Here is an 18,486-nt window from a genome sequence, read left to right as displayed (position 1 = left end):
CACTGCACCCAAGAAGGGGGCACAGATGGGCACAAAAAACCAGTAGGTGTTTGCTCTGAAAGAGAATAAATGGAAAAAAAAGTGTAATGCATGCGTGTTGTTTTCCATTTTTTATTCATTTTGCCATCTGCAGCGGGCCCGGATGAAATATGAGTGCACAGCGGAAGTTGCACGCATGCAATGTTGCAGGTCGGAAAGCACATGAGCCAAGTCAGGTTTAAATGGGTAATGCATCGTGTGAGTCCTCTCCTGGTGTTTATCCCTGTGTGTGTGTGTGTGTGTGTGTGTGTGTGTGTGTGTGTGCGTGCGTGCGTGCGTGCGTGCGTGCGTGCGTGCGTGCGTGCGTGCGTGCGTGCGTGCGTGCGTGTGTGTGTGTGGGCGGTTCCCCCTCAATCACAGCTCACCTACACCTGGTCCTCGTGCCAATCAGCCACCACAGCTGCAACCGATCCACAAATCACCGGCCACAGGATAAAAACCAGGCTCTCCTCACCGCTCATTGCCGGGTCTCTGGCCTGGTAACGCGTCCCCCTGGTAGCTCCCCCAGCTCTGCCTTTTCCCAGTGACTAACTGGTTTCCTGCTGTGTCAACCTGCCCAGTCTGCCCAGCTCTAGTCTGAAACACCTGAAATCACCTGCTGCTCCTTCCTGGGTAATCTCTCTGTGATCAGTTAGCCCTCTGTGACAATAAATCCCTTTTCTTAATCCAAACCACTTGAATCTGTGTCCTGCGTTAGAAGTCCAGTCGTTTACTCAACCTTAATTGTGGGAAATGTAGCTGCACTCCGGGGGATAAAAGTCAGGATATTTTGGCCTCTGCTGCTTCGATATTTACCAATGTTTCAGAAATATTTTCCTCTGTGAGTGCCCTCTGCTTTTCAGTGCTGTGCTAAATCCCTGGAATAAACCCTTTAATGCTGAACGTCAGATAATGTTTCTTTCACTCATCACGCTGCGTGATTCTGCCACCACAAAGCAGTTCTGCATTTCTTTGTTCATGAAGGACAGATATCAGCAGTTAGAAATATAATTGAATCTGTTGCAAGTAATATTAATTTCACTATTTCTCAAGTGTGCTTTGGTGGAATTGTCATAATTTGGGGAGATATTTGCCATAAGGAGAAGTGTGTTTTGGCATGTTTGTTTGATTGACAGGCATCTCAGCCTATCAGAGTTCGCTGCACGCCATCCCCCCCCGAGCTCCACCCAGGCTTCATCCACTTTGAGCAAGTTTGAATTCATCCACTGATTAACAAAAAGTGGCAAATGATAAACCTCCAATCTTCATGACATGTGGAGCCCCCTGTGGGTGGCATCACCGTCCGCTACAGTTGGCATACTGGATTAAAGCAGTCAGAATGGCGCTCTACTCACGTGAAGACCTCTCTGCCCCAGCCTGCGAGAGCCGTGAAGATGCGAGGTCCCAGGTCCCTGGCTGGGTTGACAGCATAGCCGGAGTTGAAGCCCATCGACAGGCCGATGACCAGCACCACAAAGCCGATGGCGAAGGCCTCCAGACCTCGAGGGACTGGATTGTTGTGTGGATCAACTATGGCCAGGATGCACACGATCAGAGCAGCTGTTCCAATAATCTGAGACAGTGCAGGGAGAGTGATCTGTTAATGCTTTTAATTCACGTTCATTTGATGTGATCCTTAAGTCTTCTCATTTGAGAGACACAACAGTCCTGCTGTGGCTTCAACAATCAAGAGTCTCTCGATCTTTTGGATATTTCTCCGTGGTGATATTTAAACTCACTTGTAAATTTGTTTTTCTTGTGATCCCGGTGCGATATCATCATTATGAAACGTTGCATCACACTGAAGATGTTGTGATGTTGTTCTGCAGCTTTCTCTTAAAGACAAATGAATGTCGATGAACTTCTGCTGCCGGCTGATGTATTCTGACATCAATGGACGGCAGAAGCACAACAAGCAGAGCTTTAATTCGCATTGTTGCGTCAGTGCAGGCCTGGACTTCAGAACAATTTCACAGCATATGTGCACCGTGGATATGGTATAGATTACTCCACCTGCTGTGACACGACAGGATCTACATGAGCTCAGCAGCTGCTAGCGACCCCTGCTGGCCAGGGGCAGAACTGCTGATGTAACAGAGCTGCAAAGAGTTGAAAAGTTGATCCGTGTGAACTGCAGTTTTTTGTGAGATCGCACTGCTGACAGCAGCAGAGAGGAAGAGCTGTTTCTGTGTCAACAGGGGTCTTGAACATTTCTTCAAAGATTCAATACATTTAGAAAAACCCTGCCAGAAATGTAACATATCATCTGATGATTGTTATGAAGCACAGCTGGCTTTTAATGGCCTTCTCAACTATCTGGGTTGTGTATCCAGTTGAAAAAGCCTTAATAAAACCTTATTGGCCATAATATGGATGACGACAGTATATTACTGATGGTCACAAATGTATTAAGAGAGAAATTCAACTAAATAACTCTTGACAATGCAAGAAAACTAACATGCAGGAAAAGCAGGAACGAGAGGGTGTGAACAAACTTTAGTTCAGCTGCAGGACTGTGTGAGTTGTATCTGCAGCATCCAGGTTTTTGATGCACGCCGCGTAATTTTATCTTCATTAATTATTTGAATCTTCCGGCACAGCCGGGTCTAATTGACCTTCCTCTTCTCCACGCTTACAAGCTGTTCGACGCAGACTCCAAGTTTGGACAGTCAGATCAAATGAGTAGTGACACTGTCCTGCTCATTACACTGTCTGCTGCTTTTAAAAGGTTAAAGAGATGAGAGGAGCTGATGTGATGTGATTGGCTATTAGGCTGCAACAGATTTCGATATAGTACTTCAGGGCAATAAGGACTTCTGGGCTCACAAGTCTGACACTTCCATGTCTGCTGCACACTTTGTCCTCAGTGGACATGACTCAGCCATGTTTTTCAGCCATCCGTCTCGTTGAAGACAATGTGTTTTTTGAGTCAATGCTGTCTGTTCAGCTCCACCAGACATGCGTCACATTGACCTCAAGTATCTATTATGAAGTCTGTGATTCTTTAAAGTTAAATGTGCGAAATTGAGGCTATTGACTAAACCAACACACAATGAACACTGCTAGAAAATGACTATTACGTGCAGTCCTCATGCTTTACTTCAGCTGGAGTGCACGCCGGTTCAGACGGAGCCGCCATTTTCACTGATGAGAGGCGAAGAAACCTCCAGAAAATCAGCAGTACCTGATCAAAGAATCCATTAACTGGGCCGAGATGTTTTGATGGATATGTGGCAAAAATCCCAGCTGTGGCATTCTCCCCCACCACCATCAGCTCCCCCTGGCTGAAGTCCCATAATGCATCTGGTGGGAGAATGGACAATTCATTTTTAAAAATACATTTATGTATTTAAACAGTGAAAGAAAGCTTAAAACTGCTGCCGCACTCAATTACATCTCGAATTGAATAATATCACTGAAGGTACCTGCTGATTTTAAGTTAAACTGGTTAAATCATTTATGTTTCAGAGATAAACTACAAACAACAACACACTTGACATTTCAGCTTCTTGATTACTTTCTGCTTGCTTGTATAGCTGCAGTCAGCAGCAGGAATGCACAAACATATAGAAAGACATGCGAGTGTAAAGGGCTAAACAACAGGCACAAAGTGTAACACACAGGTTTTCATACAAATAAACACATGGCTGCATTACAAACGTCACATAATATTAGGCTGACTTTTGTACGTTTTTTTAATTATTATTTTTGGGGGCAGATTTTATGCTTTTATTGGGCAGTGACTAGAAACAAGTGACACACTCTACCGAATTATTAATTGTAATTGTAATTGTACCTCCAAGCCACAGGGGGCGCATGCTTTTACTGTTTCATGTCTGGACATGTGCTTAGCCTGCCTGAAATTTACCTTCCCCTGAAGATGAATTGTGACACCTGTCCACTATAAAAATGACCTAAATTTCAACTTGTCCAATACTGTGATTTAAGACTAAATACACGCAGAACTAATGTCTAATGAGCTTCAGTTCAGTTGAGCGTCATATGGCAAACACTGTACCAGCTAAAAATCAGCATGTTAGCATTGTCCCTGTGCGTGTTAGCTGATGTTAGCGTTCAGCTCAGCCTCTCAGAGCCGCTAGCCCGGCTGTGGACGCCATTCATCTATCCTAAAAACAGAGAGACTGTGGGTGTTCTTCTCAAAATAGCTAAAGCTTATCCACCACATAAAATCTGACTAATAAAGGTCCAACCAATCATTTTTTTACAGCCTTTATCCCACAAAGGCCTGGACGCTGTGTAAAACATAAATAAAACAGAATGTGACAGTTTGCTAATCCCTTTTGACATAAACTCAATTGAAAGTACAAAGACGATACATTTAATGTTTCGCCTCATCAGCTTCATTGATTTTTGTAAATATCTGTTTATTCTGAATTTGATGCAGCATTTCAAACAAGCTGGGACGGGAGCGACTAAAGACTGGGAAAGATCCAAAAACACCTGTTCCACAGGTAAACAGGCTCACTGGTAGCAGGTGATTGGGTATAAAAGGAGCATCCTGGAAAGGCTCAGTCATTCACAGGCAAGGATGGAGCGAGGTTCACCACTTTGTGAGCACATGATTGGATAAAGGAGATTAACACATGGACTCAGGGACACTTCAGAAAACTGTTACAGCCCCCATGAGTCTGAAAAAGCAAAGTGTGTTAATTGATGACTTGTGTAAGAGACTCAGTAGATGAAAGCCATTAAATGTTGGACTAATTAGTCAAAGAGCTAGAAAAAAGGTGTAAATGTTCATTTGATGACCGGTGTTTTTGCACAGTTCAACCATCTGATTTCGCTTCTGCAGACGAAGATCAAGCTGCTGAGGGAAATGGAAGGTTGCATGAACTGCTGCATGCACCACTGAGTCGATTCCAGCAATCTTGATTTGTCTAAACACTAGAGGCTTGTTAAACATTAACACTTTCCGTCCTTTTCAGCGTCACATACCAAAATACATCCCAAACACAACCGCTGCACCCAGAAAGGCTCCGAGCGTCTGGAAGAAAAAGAACAACGGGAACTTCCTCCAAGGCTCTCTCCCAAGTAAACACAGCGTGAAGGTGACCGCTGGGTTAAGATGACCACCTAAAGATGAGAAAAATATAGAAACCATGGTTTATTTTTTTCTAAATGTGTATCTATGATCAGACTCTGTGTGATTCGCCTGGAGAAAACAAACATATGGAGGCTGCTTTATCTCCAGTGCATGCATGCAGCCCTCTACCGCCTCTTCCCTCAGCGAGACAGAAGAAACGCTTCTAAGCCCACTGTACAGTCAGTAATTGCGGTCTCAGAAAAGTCCTGTTCGGATGGAAGGTCTCTGTGACACAAATTAAATTGGCGGGATGAAAAGATTCGGGAAAGTATCCTTTTTTTTTCCCCTAACCTTGAAGGGGGAAATAACTGCTCTGATGGCGCACTCCTGAGCCGGGCTCGTATTCACACCTTTATCGTGTCAGGATTGGAGCTATCTAATTATAAGAGCTTATTTTCTCGGCTGCAGTGCGTATTATAGGGAGGACAGGCTCATTATAAAGGCATCGAAGGAGTGAGCATGAGTGAACTGCAGAAGCCTTTGTAGCGTCGCTGCTTTTGACAGAAGATGCTGGGATCGAGGATTGACTCACTCGCTTTCCTTTCAATTATGGACCACGCAGTTTTCAAGTTAAGGGCTAAGTGCACCCTCCGTCTGTGTGTGCGTGTCTCTTTTAAACTTTGCATTCCTCCGTCCACTGCTTCCTGTTCTCGAGCTGTCATCAGTCTGGCAAACACATCAGCGTGGTAAATACTGCACTTCAGATAACTGCCAGTTTACCTTTTGCTGATATTTAGTGTCTGTCAGGCATCAATAATAATGACTCTCTGTTATGCTGATGGAGCTGCGGGGAAATAAAAAAGCTGAGTCTTGTGTGGAAAAGCTCTTTGAATGACAGGCACTTCATGACAGCGATGCAAATGACTGCAGCTCAGCTAAGTGTGATTTTCTTCATGAGGATAAATGTCCTCACTTTTATTAAAATATCCCTTCTGGTTTCTTGACATTACTTCCTCGTCATTGTTGCTGATTCATGTACGAACATATGATAATGATCAGCATTTTTTTCTTTAAATGTGTTGTATTTTTCTCTAATCTTGTTAAAACCAAATTGAAGCGGTAGCTCTTTGCACATTTAATGAGGGTGTCAGAATAAATCATTGTATTGCACCAAATTAGGAAATATTTCATGTTTTATTTGTAATACGGGCTATTTAAGAACAAATCTACACTTCAACCCGCAGACCTCCCGGTTACTGTTTGCCTAGACCGGGTACTTTTGCATCATTCGTGCAAACTTCAGCCAAGCTACAGACGTTAGCTGTAAGCTAACAGTAGCAATGCACCAACCTGTGACTGTGGGATTGTTTTTGTCTTTAGTTCAGCCTCTGAAGGAGCTCTGGCTCTTTCTCTTATCGCACCCCACCTGTTTTCTTCATGTCCTGTGGTTTATGAACCAGATTCATAAAGCTCAAATACTCAAGAATCGTTCACTCAAGTTGACGAATTAGCATCTAATCGCATCTTTGCATCAACTTCCCATGCAACACCGCCTCTAAAACTTGCTTCAGGTAATGTGTCATTTCCTGTCGTGGACTTCTGAAACATATCATCAGTTCAAATGACAGCAATTATCATAAATTTTGTATCAAGTATTAAGATGATCTATCAAGCATGTTTTAGCAGCTGTTGAGGACGGATTGGGGGTCGTTGGTGGAGAACCTGCACTCCTTGAAATCCAGATTATCCTCACCTGAGACCTGTCCACTCACGAGGACGCCCAAAGTTACAGCGAAGCCAAAAGCGAAGTTGACGCTGAGGAAGGTGGCGTGGGAGCCTCCGCTGAGCACCAGCTGTGCAACGGCGCCACAACCAAACATCTGTGTAGAAGAGCAGGAAAAACTATGATTTACGTCCCAAAGACGTCCACCTTTTATCTGTTTTTAACATTTAACAGCACGCTTTTCTTCCATTCTGGCATCCAACCAGACATATGCGGCCAAGTTATGAAACAAACAAACCCTGAGCTGAAGTTATGTTTGTGGACAGACAGTAGAAGAAAAACTTCAAAGAGAATAATGAAGCCCCACAGCAGCCTGACCTCGAGTCAGGCGTCTGGCTGAGTCTTGCTTTTCGTCATAACCAGGGTGTGTCTCTCTGACCTCGGAGGTCATGTGTCTTATGGTGGGGCTTTGTGTGGGACTATTGATGCCGACAACAATCTGACTCCACCTGCGGAGGCTGCCTCCGCGGAGGGCCGGCTCTGACCGCCGAGGGGACCTGATTGCCAGCAGAGCGAAAGGTCTCCTGGAATTAACAGATCAGTCACAGCTGGGTAGCAGAATAACAAATGGCCCGGCGCTTCACCGCTGCTGTCCTCTCCTGATATTTTTGTTGTCTGTGGGCGCCCGTGAGAAACGTGTTTTGCACGGGCTAAAAAAACCCCACCTCGCTTTAATTTGAAAGAATCTTGTGACTTCCTGGTGTGCTGGCTTAGGTGTCAGCAGGGGACTATAGATGCTGTACGGCATCTTCTTCTATCATTAGCAAAGAATATGGATATGAAATAATAAGCCGCGGTGTGTATTTCAATTTCAAAGACTGAAATAAGACGGGAGATAATTGATGGAGGAGTCTGGGGTGTTTCAACTTTAAAGTTCCAATGAAAAACTATTTAAATAAATTATTCTTCGCTGCACAGACATCTGAGAAAGTAGACGTTTCATGAGAAGTTAAACTTTCTTTACATTTTAGCACTGCTTGCCTTGCCTTTAAACAACCTAACCACCTCACAAAAAACCCAAATTATGAACTTTATCATCATCAAACAGCTCGACTCAGGCTAGACACGACTGCAAGCTTACAAACATGCTGGACAAGAGGATCCAGAATCAAAAGCTGTTTTTCTCTTTCCTCTTGTTGAACTGAAAAGCTGATGAAGGCAGATCAAGACAATAATTATTTTGTCCTTTCGATATCGTCCATTTGCCGTGTATTGCACATTTTGTGTCTCTTTTTTGGACATTCTGGCTCACTCTGCAGATTCAAGCGTGGGGGAAAAAGTACATTTAACACACGCAAGGTAAAGAGTGTAAGTGAGAAAACAGGAGCAAAATATGAGGAATGCAAATTGTTATGCTAACCATGAAGCTATTTGCAATTCTTATTTAAATGTAACCAAAGGTGCATTTAATTCCTCCCATTTCCTAAATAGCACAGCTTGCAGCTTAAATGTAATTCAATTTAATGGTAGCAGACAATAATCTGCAGAAAATCCTCTACATTAAATTTTAAACTGAGTTAATAACTAGTTTATACAGACTATGGTAAACATTTTAATTGAATTTATTATCCTCTTTTTCTTGAGCAAAATGATCCACTCAGCAGCCTGCAGGAGGGATGCAAACGTACTCGTTACTCACCACCAGAATAAGGGTTCCCAGGCATTCTGCCAGGGCCTGGCGGAGGAGCACATGCCGGATCTGGAAGGTCTCTGCCAGTTTCTCCAAAATGTTGTTTTGTTTTCCCATGATGCACTTATTAGAAGATTATCTTGAGGTAGGCTCTGCGGTCCAACAACGAATGAGTTCCTGGCTGTGCATCAGCTTTAAGGGGTCTCCTAAGGATCCCTCCCTTAGTTAAAAAAAAGGGGGGGGGCACCTTAGGTCTGCCTGCAACTCCTACCAAATCCACCCATCTCTTCTTCACAGTTTTCAGGGCTGCTGGAGGTCTGCTTTGAGTTCCCCTCAGCATTTCTCGCTCTGCGTTGCTGCCAAATGCAAAAATAAAGCTATAAAGTCGCACATTTACTCTAGGAGCTAACTGATGGGTGTTTTTCAAGGTTTCTTGCCCTCAATTATATAAACCTCCAATTAAAATGTAGGTCTCTCAGTACATAATTGTGTACATTTATCAAGCGTGGGACTTCATCCTGAGGGATGCAAGATGACGAAGGCCCTTTGCCAAGCCGATCCCTCTTCACAAGACGCGCTCACAGCTGCGGAGGACTCTTCACATTAAGGGGGAATGTATAAATAAACAGGTAAACAGTGGCGTGTGCCTTAAGTAGAAAATACACATCTTACTGACAGATGTTGCGCTCGCCCAGCTGTCGCCTATATTACGTGGTGTTTCACTGTAAACGCTGGTTTAAACCAGTGTTGGGTGTGTTCTTGTGAGACAGAAAGCAGTTTTTTGGAGTAAGATGTCTGTTTGTGCTGCACTCTGACTGTTTCGCTGCTTGCAAAATATCCTTAAAACGATGAGCATGTGCTAAAACGACACCAGGAGGTGTACATATTCAAATAAGGCTGCATGTGGAGGGTAAATAAGGCCCCAACAGCACATAATAGGGCCATATATGTACGTCACGGTTAACTGTGAAGAAACTCAGGGCTGATGGTGATGAAGGCTGAACTTGACCTTCTAATTTGTTAAGTAATAAAGCACAGTGTCAGTGTTAATCTATGAAGAACGCAGGAATAAAGCACAAAGAGGTGTTCACTCAAACATGTTTCACCTTGCAGTATCATTCAACCATGCATGAGTGTGTGTGCGTGTGTGTGTGTGTGTGTGTGTATTTGTGCAACCCTCCTCAAGCAGGCAAATGCAAGTGTTATCATTATCTCAGAGTGCAGCGTAATTAAGACGTTCACATCTCCTGCTTCGTTCAGCGCATTAGTGCGATGGGAATGGCCAGAGGAGGGAACTTTGATGGTTTATCTCAGAGGTTTGTTCAAATCAGACTGACTTGCTGTTTTGGCACAATGCACAAAACACCCCCATGATCTGCCCAATTAACATATTTACTCCAAAACTGATTTATTTACAGATGAAGCTGTTTATCTAAGATTTCTCCTGACCGCTGGCTTCACAGTGTGTCCTCTGAGGAGGCTCCTGCCTTTGTTTGTGCTGCTCCTGGCTCACCTTGCTGAGGAAGAAAGGCACAAGGGGCACATGAATACAGTTTTGTTTTTAATTATACTTAAGTTTTTTAACACCCAAAGCAAAATCATGTCCCCTGAAACACTAAATACCTGCAGTATACGTTTATGAGGATGATCATATTTAATTACAGCGATATTTAAATATGGTATTCATGAAAAAGTGCACTAAAAATAATTGCGTCAGGTAAAAAAGTTGAGTTATTTTCAGGGAAAAGCATCCAGACTTAGGCTCAGTCACCAAAATATACAGCACACAAACACACACACACACACACACACACACACACGCACGCTGTCTTCCATCAGGACATATAAGACACAGCATGTCCCAAGCAGCAGGCTGTCACTTCCACTAAAACGCTGGGTTTGTTCGGCTGCAGCCTCATGCGTGCAAAATAAATTGATTTTTAAAATAAAAATCACAGTGATGCTCACTCTGCGTACCCCCAGCGAGGCTTCTGTCACACTGATTACAATTGTTTGGCTCTCCGATATTGACCCGCCACTACCCACCACAGTGAGGGCAGGTTTAATCTCGTCTTTGCACTTTAAAAATTAAACACTGATGATTCATATTTCATATTCCCGAGCTGGATTCACAATGCATAATGTTGTGTGCTGTGTACCGAATCAAAGGCCATATTTTGTTTGTTGTAAAACAACGCGTAACGTGTTTCAGTGTGTGCGTCTGCGTGTTTACTCGGCCGAGCTAGAAGAGACAAAAATGAATAGGTATAAGCTTATTATTGACATTGACGTAATTATGCCCGGTGTGGTCCACCGCTTCCTCTGAATAAAATGAGCCTCTATTATCGTTGGATTGCATGAAAATTCACGGCTAATGCTAGAAGGTGCCCAGCGTGTGTGGACACAGTCAGGAGAGTGGCACCGCATTAGCATAACATCAATGTCAGTCTTACATCCCTGAATCGAGCTAATCAGTATTCCTACTGTCATATTAGTGTGGCACTCAGAATCTAAAATATACAGGTATCTGGTAATATCACCAATCAGCCATGTCTATATGTGCTGCGGTTACACTCCAGTGGAATTTAAAATAAATGTACGAAAATGGAACTCTGCTGCCCACAAGGGTGAATTACAAACAGCAAAGGCAGGAAAAGGTGATGGAAGGGTGATGTGCTGGGATGAGAGTGCGTATTATCTGCTGCTGAGAGTGGGACAGTGTTATGTGTGTTACAGGAAGAGCAACATGTTCTGCATGCAGGTGCAGCAAAGGTGCAGCATGTTTGCTGGCGGTCGTTTGTTCTGATCCCTTAATTTTAGACCATCTGCTTTCACGTGTTTCATGCAATAGCAAGGTATGATAAGAAACACATGATGATCCTCGGCGCAGCCTCCTGCCTCCAGATGTGGTGATTTGGAATTTTTTCATACAAACCGAAGAATGAATTGCTCCTCTACGGGCAGAGAAATGTTCCTTCTTTTTAAGCTAAAAACAAGGCTGTTCCTCACAAGGCGCTGATGGAAACTGTGAGGCAAAAAACCAAGTGGAAGAGGAAAAAAAAAAGCCATCATGAAACTCCTCCGGCTAATTCTGTATGCAGAAACACGCGTACTGAGATCTATCCCATGCATACACAGACCAGTAATGTCTCTCTGAGCTTTCAGCATGGACTAATAAAATCACCAGAGTGCCATCTACAGTATATGCTCTCTAGAAAGTGTATTTCACTCAGCACTGCTTCGGTGCCGTTTGCGATTAACATAACAGAAAGTAGCCTGAGACGTGCATATGCTGGACCCATATAAAGCATGTTGGAATCATATGGGAGGTCATTTTAAAAAATGCTGCAGCTTTGCTTTGTTTGGTGGAAAGTTTTAGAAATGCAAAGCAGCGAATACTCCTGAGAAGGGTCAGCGACTGAATCATCACTGCAACTTTTTGAAAGAGAGCATGCTGACCTTTTATATAATATATCCTTTTATACGATGATCAGTCAATTACCATTCAGGAGGAGGAAAGTAGAGAGTGCGTTTGAAAAAAACAACGAATCCACATAAAAGGCTGAAAAAACCCACAAAGCAACAACTGCAGCCGCTGACGCTGAGCAAAACTTAAAGACAGAACGCGATCATTGCAAACGAACTGTGTTCACTGAAGCGTTCATGCCGTCATACCCTTTATTCAGTCATGTGTTCACAAAGTTCTCACCGCTCTCATGGCGTCGTCTTAACCACAACAGCCCTTAAATCCCACCGTACGCTCCCTTCTTAGCACCAAACTGGCGAATATAGAGGAGCATTTCGGAGCCAAAGAGCCAAACGCTCCGCTGAGGAGGTGGTGGAGACCAAAAATAGAGCTAAAATACACTTTATTTATGAAGTTTTTAAGTTTAAACCACATCTAAAAACACAAACAATATACAACAAAACAAACAGAACAGATCAAAACGAAAAGAAAACAAACTGCCAGCCCAAAAAAATATGAACATGTAAAAATTACAGTTATGCATGTCAGTCCAGAAACTGGATCGAAGGTACGGAGATAGATCTTAAAGTCTGAGATTGAGTCCAAAGAGCCAGGGCCAGGTGAAGTCAAGGAAACCAGAGGCCTGGCTGTGCAGAGCCCAGTGTAGTCAGTACAAAACGAAATGAGACAGAATAAGTGTCCAGTGTAACTAGACCAGAGGATGATGTCTGTCACTTCGAATGTACTCAATAAAGGGAGCCCAGACTTCAAGGAATTTGTGGTGAGTGTCTGACAGAGTGTATCGGATTTCCTCCAGATAAATACAGGAAACCACATCGTTCAACCATTTTTTTAAAGTGGGGAGAGGAAACTGATTTCCAATCTCTGAGGATAACTCGTTTTGCCATGACCACACCGAACATGAGGGCCTGTAGTGGTGATGAGGGAAGAGTGAGAGAGAGATTGGAACAGCTCAGTGTTATCAGAAGACTATCAGGGATCAACTGTTGGTTGTATATAACACTGAACAAGTGGAAAATATCGTCCCAAAAATTCTGAACCTTAGGGCAGGACCCAAAAAAGGTGACCCAGAGTCCCGTCGTCTGACTTGCATTTATCACAGGTAGCAGGAACAGAGCGAAACGGAACCACCGGTGAATGACTTTAAACTGAAAAAGTTGAAGTCTGACATTGATAGAGCAAGATTTGATCGTACTCAAACCCTGAGCCCACAGCGCCTCACTGGTGTCTGATACCCAGGCTTCTTTAATACGGACAGAAGCAGCTGCCACACTAAAAAATAGTTTAGTTACATTCAACGGGTAGCAAACGAGTTCAGCTTAAAAGGTGATGATATGTTAAGTGTGTTAAGACTTTGTTCCTGCTGCCCCCAAAGGAATCACTTCTGACCACATTAAACAGTGTTTTTCCTCTGCAGCCGCATGCATGACTCTTATATCATGACCCCCGTGAGTTCAACTGAGAACTCAGCACTGAGCACAACGGCATTTTCATGATGTACTATGCACTTATTTATGATTCATGCTGACTTTTTAATCACCCCTTCTAGGATGAATAAAAGGATTTTGATTGGCTTGAACAGTTTTGAACCTACAGTGAATGAGAGCACTGAGATTTATGAAAACGCCGGGGCAGCGGGCAGCCGAGAGGCAGACAGTGTGTGTCAAAACATGAACCAATCCGTGACAGATAAGAGAGCACAGCTCCTGCGAGTTTCCATTTTCGATGACAAAAGAAGAGACCGTCTTCCACATCAGCCCGCCGATGACAGATTTTAATGGACACCTGCAACTTTAGCACAAAGGCTGAGCAGCAGCGTCAAGCTCGGCCTCGGTCGTCTGCGTTCGGGTCCTTCTGCTGCAGCAGCCGTGATATTTCACTGCTGAATCATTTACCGGCATCTTGTAAAAGCAAACCCAAGCTGTAGAAAACAATTATTAATGAGCTTCTGAATACATTTGTGTATTTCAAAATGCGCAAAAAAAAAAAATTAATTTACAATGTACGGCCTTTATTCCAGCTTAATGTTTTAATTAAGATACGCTGATGTTATCTGAATGTCAGTGAGACACGTGTTTTACATGAATACCCACCAATGCTCAATATATTACAGATCGTTCTGATAAACGGGGTTTGCAAAAACATAAAAAGTGTACCTTATGTACAATTAATAGAATTAAATTACCCGTATGAACAGCTTGGTTCTTAAGTGATGTGTGTAATAAGTCACCCAGCAATTCATACTGCAAATTCCCAGGAGCCCTGCATGTCTGGAAGTCTGCTGCAGTCATACAGAGGCCTGCGCAACAGCAGACAGCTCCTGCCCAGCTTAAACAATACCAGCTTAATGGTCGCGACATTTCCAGGCTGCAAAGCATGCAGGGGCAGTGCACTGGGCAGCAAAATGACACGTCAGGCCACTTTGCTGCCTAAAAGGATCAACAGCTACTTGTCTGACTGCCGCGTCCACAGCGGCTTCGCCTCCTGGCAGACGATGCTCATTGCTTTCCATTCTTTAAGCTGTCCAGAAGCGACTGTTTATAACAACGTTTGGGCGTTTGCGAGGCTCAGTGTCATTTTGGTGCTTAGCTGAGTGACCCACCGTATTGTTTAGCTGCTTGGCATGCATCTCAAAAATATCTACAGAATCTGCTACAGCGCGTCTTGAAGCGATATATTATTATTATTTACTGTGTGGGAGACTGGATTTTACTGGGGATGTTATCAAGCATCCTTTAGGAAATTGCCTAAAAAGCTAAAAGGATCTTCTTTTTGCTTATGTCTTATGTCTGTAAGGAAAATATGAAGCTCCAGCCGGTTAGCTTTGCTTAGCATGCAGACTTGGAGGCAGGAGGACACTGCTAGCTAACGTGATAATTAATTAGAGTGCAGGTGAGCAGGTTTTGTTATGACTGAACTGAGCCAGGCCAGTTTCCCCTGTTTTCACTTTTTAATGACCCTCCTAACTCACTGTCTGCAAACAACTGAAAAAAAATTATATATTGCTGCACGACACACTTACATGCTAAAAATGAGGTTAAATACATTTCTTCCAGGAAGTCACTGTGTTATTAAGATTACTTTGGATATGTGGATCACATGGATTCAGTAAATCATCATCATAAACTTAAATTCTTCTTTCGTTTTCCCTCATCCAGCACGGCGCATTGTTTTTTGGTGACTGCACATCTTGTCATGAGTTAAATTAAACAGTAATAGCTTCCTATCTGTGGACAAGTCTTTGCCCACCACACATTACGCCACTCCACATTTCTTTCAACAGTAACTCTCCCAATGATTTTGCATTTGTTAAGTTTGAGAAGTAAATCCTTTTGAGCAGCTAGTCACAGCTGGCCAGCTGTTAGCCAGCTCCGAATGCTCAAACACAGCCTGAACCAACATGCCGTCTTACGTAGGCTCATTGGATGCTAAACTACAAATTCGAATTGCTGATTGGCTAGAACTCCTTGCCTATGTTGATTGGGTTGGTCAGGTTTAGGTATGAGGAGTGATGATTGGTTAAGATAAGAATATCAGGTCAGGCCAATCAGAGGCAGAGTAGGGCGGCTCGTCGCTTTGGGGATTCATACATTTGCATACAGCACCTTTGTCGTCACACAGCTAGCGTGTTGACATGCTAACCGTTTGTGGTTTGGGTTAAAAATATAACCTTTGAGTACATTATGTAATTTAAAAAGTGGGTTCTCAGGTGGATGTCTTGTGTTTGTTTGTCCTCCACATGTGGGCTTTCTTGCTCTTTATACTTTGACTTCCTCCTTTGCTCTTGTCATAATTGCTACGCCAACAAGAGGTCGCAGCCTGTCGCTAAATGTAAATATGAGCCGTGATAACCTTCCTGCACGGATGGCCTATATGGACGTTTTTCTGGTGAGGACGGGCCGGTCGGGACGTGCGCCTGCACTGACTGAAGTCAATTAGGGGTTTGATTCTTTCTAACCTGTGGAATCGACTGAGGCAGAAAGGCAGAGTGCTGGATAGATGCTCTTCTGCAGAGGAAAGAGACCGTCTGACAGCCAGTGTTTAATCTGTCCATGTCAATCCATCAGTGTCAGCCATCACTGTCACAGGCTTATACCCAGGGCGGATGATAGAAAACAACAGCGTGGAAACAACAATGTGTTGGGAGCCTCACATCGCAGATTTAGCTCGGATCAGAATCACAGCATGAATTCAGCAACCTTATTTCTGATCAATCTACTTTCATTTAGAGGTTGCACCACTTTCGTTTAATGCCTAGAAACATTTAATTGTGGATGTATCACAGTATAAAATTATTTAGGTGATTTTGAGTCATTCGCATTCAGCTTTATGACTCATTCTCTTCAATGTGTTTCAGGCTTCTCAAGTCTGAAAGCATCAACTTTGTCAAGGATATTTTTTAGTTTTTCTGGAGATATAAAGCTTGAAATCTCTAAAAATCTAAACCAATCAAATTCCAGTGCAGCATGGATGTGTGTTAAGATCATTTAATATCATGTTGTGAATAGCAATTGATAACAGAACAAAGAATTCCAAATAATCCGAGTGACTTTGTGCGGCCTGTGAATTAAAACAGAGAAAAGCTGCAGATAGCACTTTATAGCATTAGACTAAAATGAAGAGAATAACCCAAAGTCAATGCCTGTGCACTGAGGACTATTCAATATGGCTCCATCATGCAGTTCCAGATAGTATTACTGAGACCAAACAGAGAGGGGTGCAAATGAAAAACCCCATTGTGTTAAACTGACCTCAGCGAATATGAGGATGCATTATGAGCTTTTACCTTGTGAGAAATTACATTATAAGGCCCATCTGGGTTCAGTAGAGCTTTCAGCTATGAGACTTGGGTGTAGAGGAGAGTGCAGTGAGATGAGCCGCTTTTTACCTGAGGCACCTCTAAAACAAGGTGAAGACGGTAATGTCTGCGATGATGGTTTCAGGCCTGCGAGATTCAAAACGGTCTATCATAGTAGACTGTGTGATGAAAGTGCAGAATTCAGTGTAGACTCACGGGAGAATAATAAGTCATCCAGCAATTTAGAGATAAAATCGTGCGGGGTGAAACTCAAACTGCAGTTTTGTTAGCTTGTTAGCTCGAGTCCTTTGACGTTAAACATTTTCTTTTAATGGAATAATACAGAATTAAAGCTCCCTCCATCCTCTGATCAGGTTTGGTGAAGCTACAGTTTGCAGGAAATTGCAGGTGACAGAAAGAGTGACAGGGAAGCGTTAGAGATGTCAATCAAATGTACGCTCACTCAAACAGTCCCGAGAGAATCTAAGTCTAATAAGGAAACACTTTTTTAAGGTGGACCACGGCGGTGCAGGAGCTTTAAGAAATGCTGCAGGACCAGCGTTTGCTATAAGCAATTGGTGGTCTCTCGGGTATGACCCCGCTCTCCTTTACTCATTTTAGTTCATTTAGATACACTTAAAGACACATTTGACTTCTTCTAACATGTTGTGCATCGGTGTTACTGTCATCGACCTCTTCCGCCTCAGACGCTCTCATCCATCCCTCCGGTCCCCCTGGATGCGTTTCCCATTTCAAAACAACCGAAGATGCACATTGACGCAAGGTCCTGATATATTATATCAAACATTTTCAGCTTTTAGACATTAAGCAACTTGCTGGAGACCAGTGAAAGGCCTGCATTTGTATGTGGCTCTCATCTTTGTGTAGGGTTCTCTAAAAATGAGTAAAAACATTCGTTTTCTATTTTTACTGTTTCTGTGGTCTGAGTGATGGTGGAAATGTGCGGATTCTGCCTTTGTATTGCTTCTGGGGCGCGGAGTAATGTAGGACTTCATTTCCCAGAATCCTCTGGTTTTTCAGGTTTTCCCACTGTCCTGTTAAAATAAATATTGTTCATATATTAACTCTGTAATTCATATTTTATAATGTTTTAAAAAATATTCTATGGTCGGTAAAAAATTATAAAGGTTTAGTTTTGCTTGTTTTAAATAAAAAGACTAGAGTTTTCCCCGGGAGGAAGTATCCCAGACTCCACCGGGACAGTGAAGGAGCTGGCGGCGTTTTCTTCTCCTCAGCAGAGCCAGAGAGGGAGCTAAGTCAATGTTTTGGAGACTCAAACTAAAGGTTGGCCCAGATATTGCACTGCCCAGAGAGACTTCAACCGGCCACAGTACTCTTTTCACGTATGTCAGTCGAGTGTGAGTAGTTTACACGACGGTGAAGTTTTACGAGCTGCGCTAGCGTGGACTCCGCTACTAGCTCGTGCTGTGAGTTAGCTCAGTGGCAGAGGACAAGCCTGCTTCACAGAGCAGACGCGAGGAAGTCGACACAGACATTCGTGCGCGCGTGAGGACGGAGCGGATGAGGTGACGGCAGAGAACGAGGGCGTGTCGCTGGTAGCTGGAGCTGTAGGACTCGGCGGGAGCTGTCTGGACATCGCTCTACGGCCTGGCTGGCTGCACCGCCATGTTGCTTCTACCATGCGAGGTCGCGTGAGTACTTGACATTGGAACAGAACCGAGTGAAGGATACAGGCACCGGGCTG

At 43.5% G+C, this 18,486-nt stretch overlaps 1 protein-coding gene across 1 annotated transcript; it reads right to left on the bottom strand.

Moving 5' to 3' along the window:
- Positions 1 to 1,369: 1,369 nt before the first annotated feature.
- On the bottom strand, positions 1,370 to 8,592 carry LOC139348426 (aquaporin-3-like). Its single transcript, XM_070988520.1, has 5 exons — positions 8,485 to 8,592; positions 6,816 to 6,942; positions 4,975 to 5,112; positions 3,203 to 3,321; positions 1,370 to 1,591 (listed from the first exon to the last, which is right to left on the bottom strand). Exons 1-5 carry the CDS (start codon positions 8,590 to 8,592, stop codon positions 1,370 to 1,372), a joined length of 714 nt encoding a protein of 237 aa, XP_070844621.1.
- Positions 8,593 to 18,486: the final 9,894 nt, after the last annotated feature.

This window comes from Chaetodon trifascialis, chromosome 20 (genome assembly GCF_039877785.1).
Source record: "Chaetodon trifascialis isolate fChaTrf1 chromosome 20, fChaTrf1.hap1, whole genome shotgun sequence".
NCBI lineage: Eukaryota > Metazoa > Chordata > Actinopteri > Chaetodontiformes > Chaetodontidae > Chaetodon > Chaetodon trifascialis.
The sequence above is the reverse complement of the archived record's forward strand: the minus strand, read 5'-3'. Positions and strand labels throughout refer to the sequence as shown.

What these genes read in the sequence shown, in the direction of transcription:
- LOC139348426 (XM_070988520.1), bottom strand. Translation starts at nt 8,592, where the DNA reads ATGGGAAAACAAAACAACATTTTGGAGAAACTGGCAGAGACCTTCCAG. An exon ending in TGGGAACCCTTATTCTGGTG is followed by an intron (nt 6,943 to 8,484) that starts GTGAGTAACGAG and finishes TCTTCTACACAG; the next exon opens with ATGTTTGGTTGTGGCGCCGT. An exon ending in CGTGAGTGGACAGGTCTCAG is followed by an intron (nt 5,113 to 6,815) that starts GTGAGGATAATC and finishes TCTCATCTTTAG; the next exon opens with GTGGTCATCTTAACCCAGCG.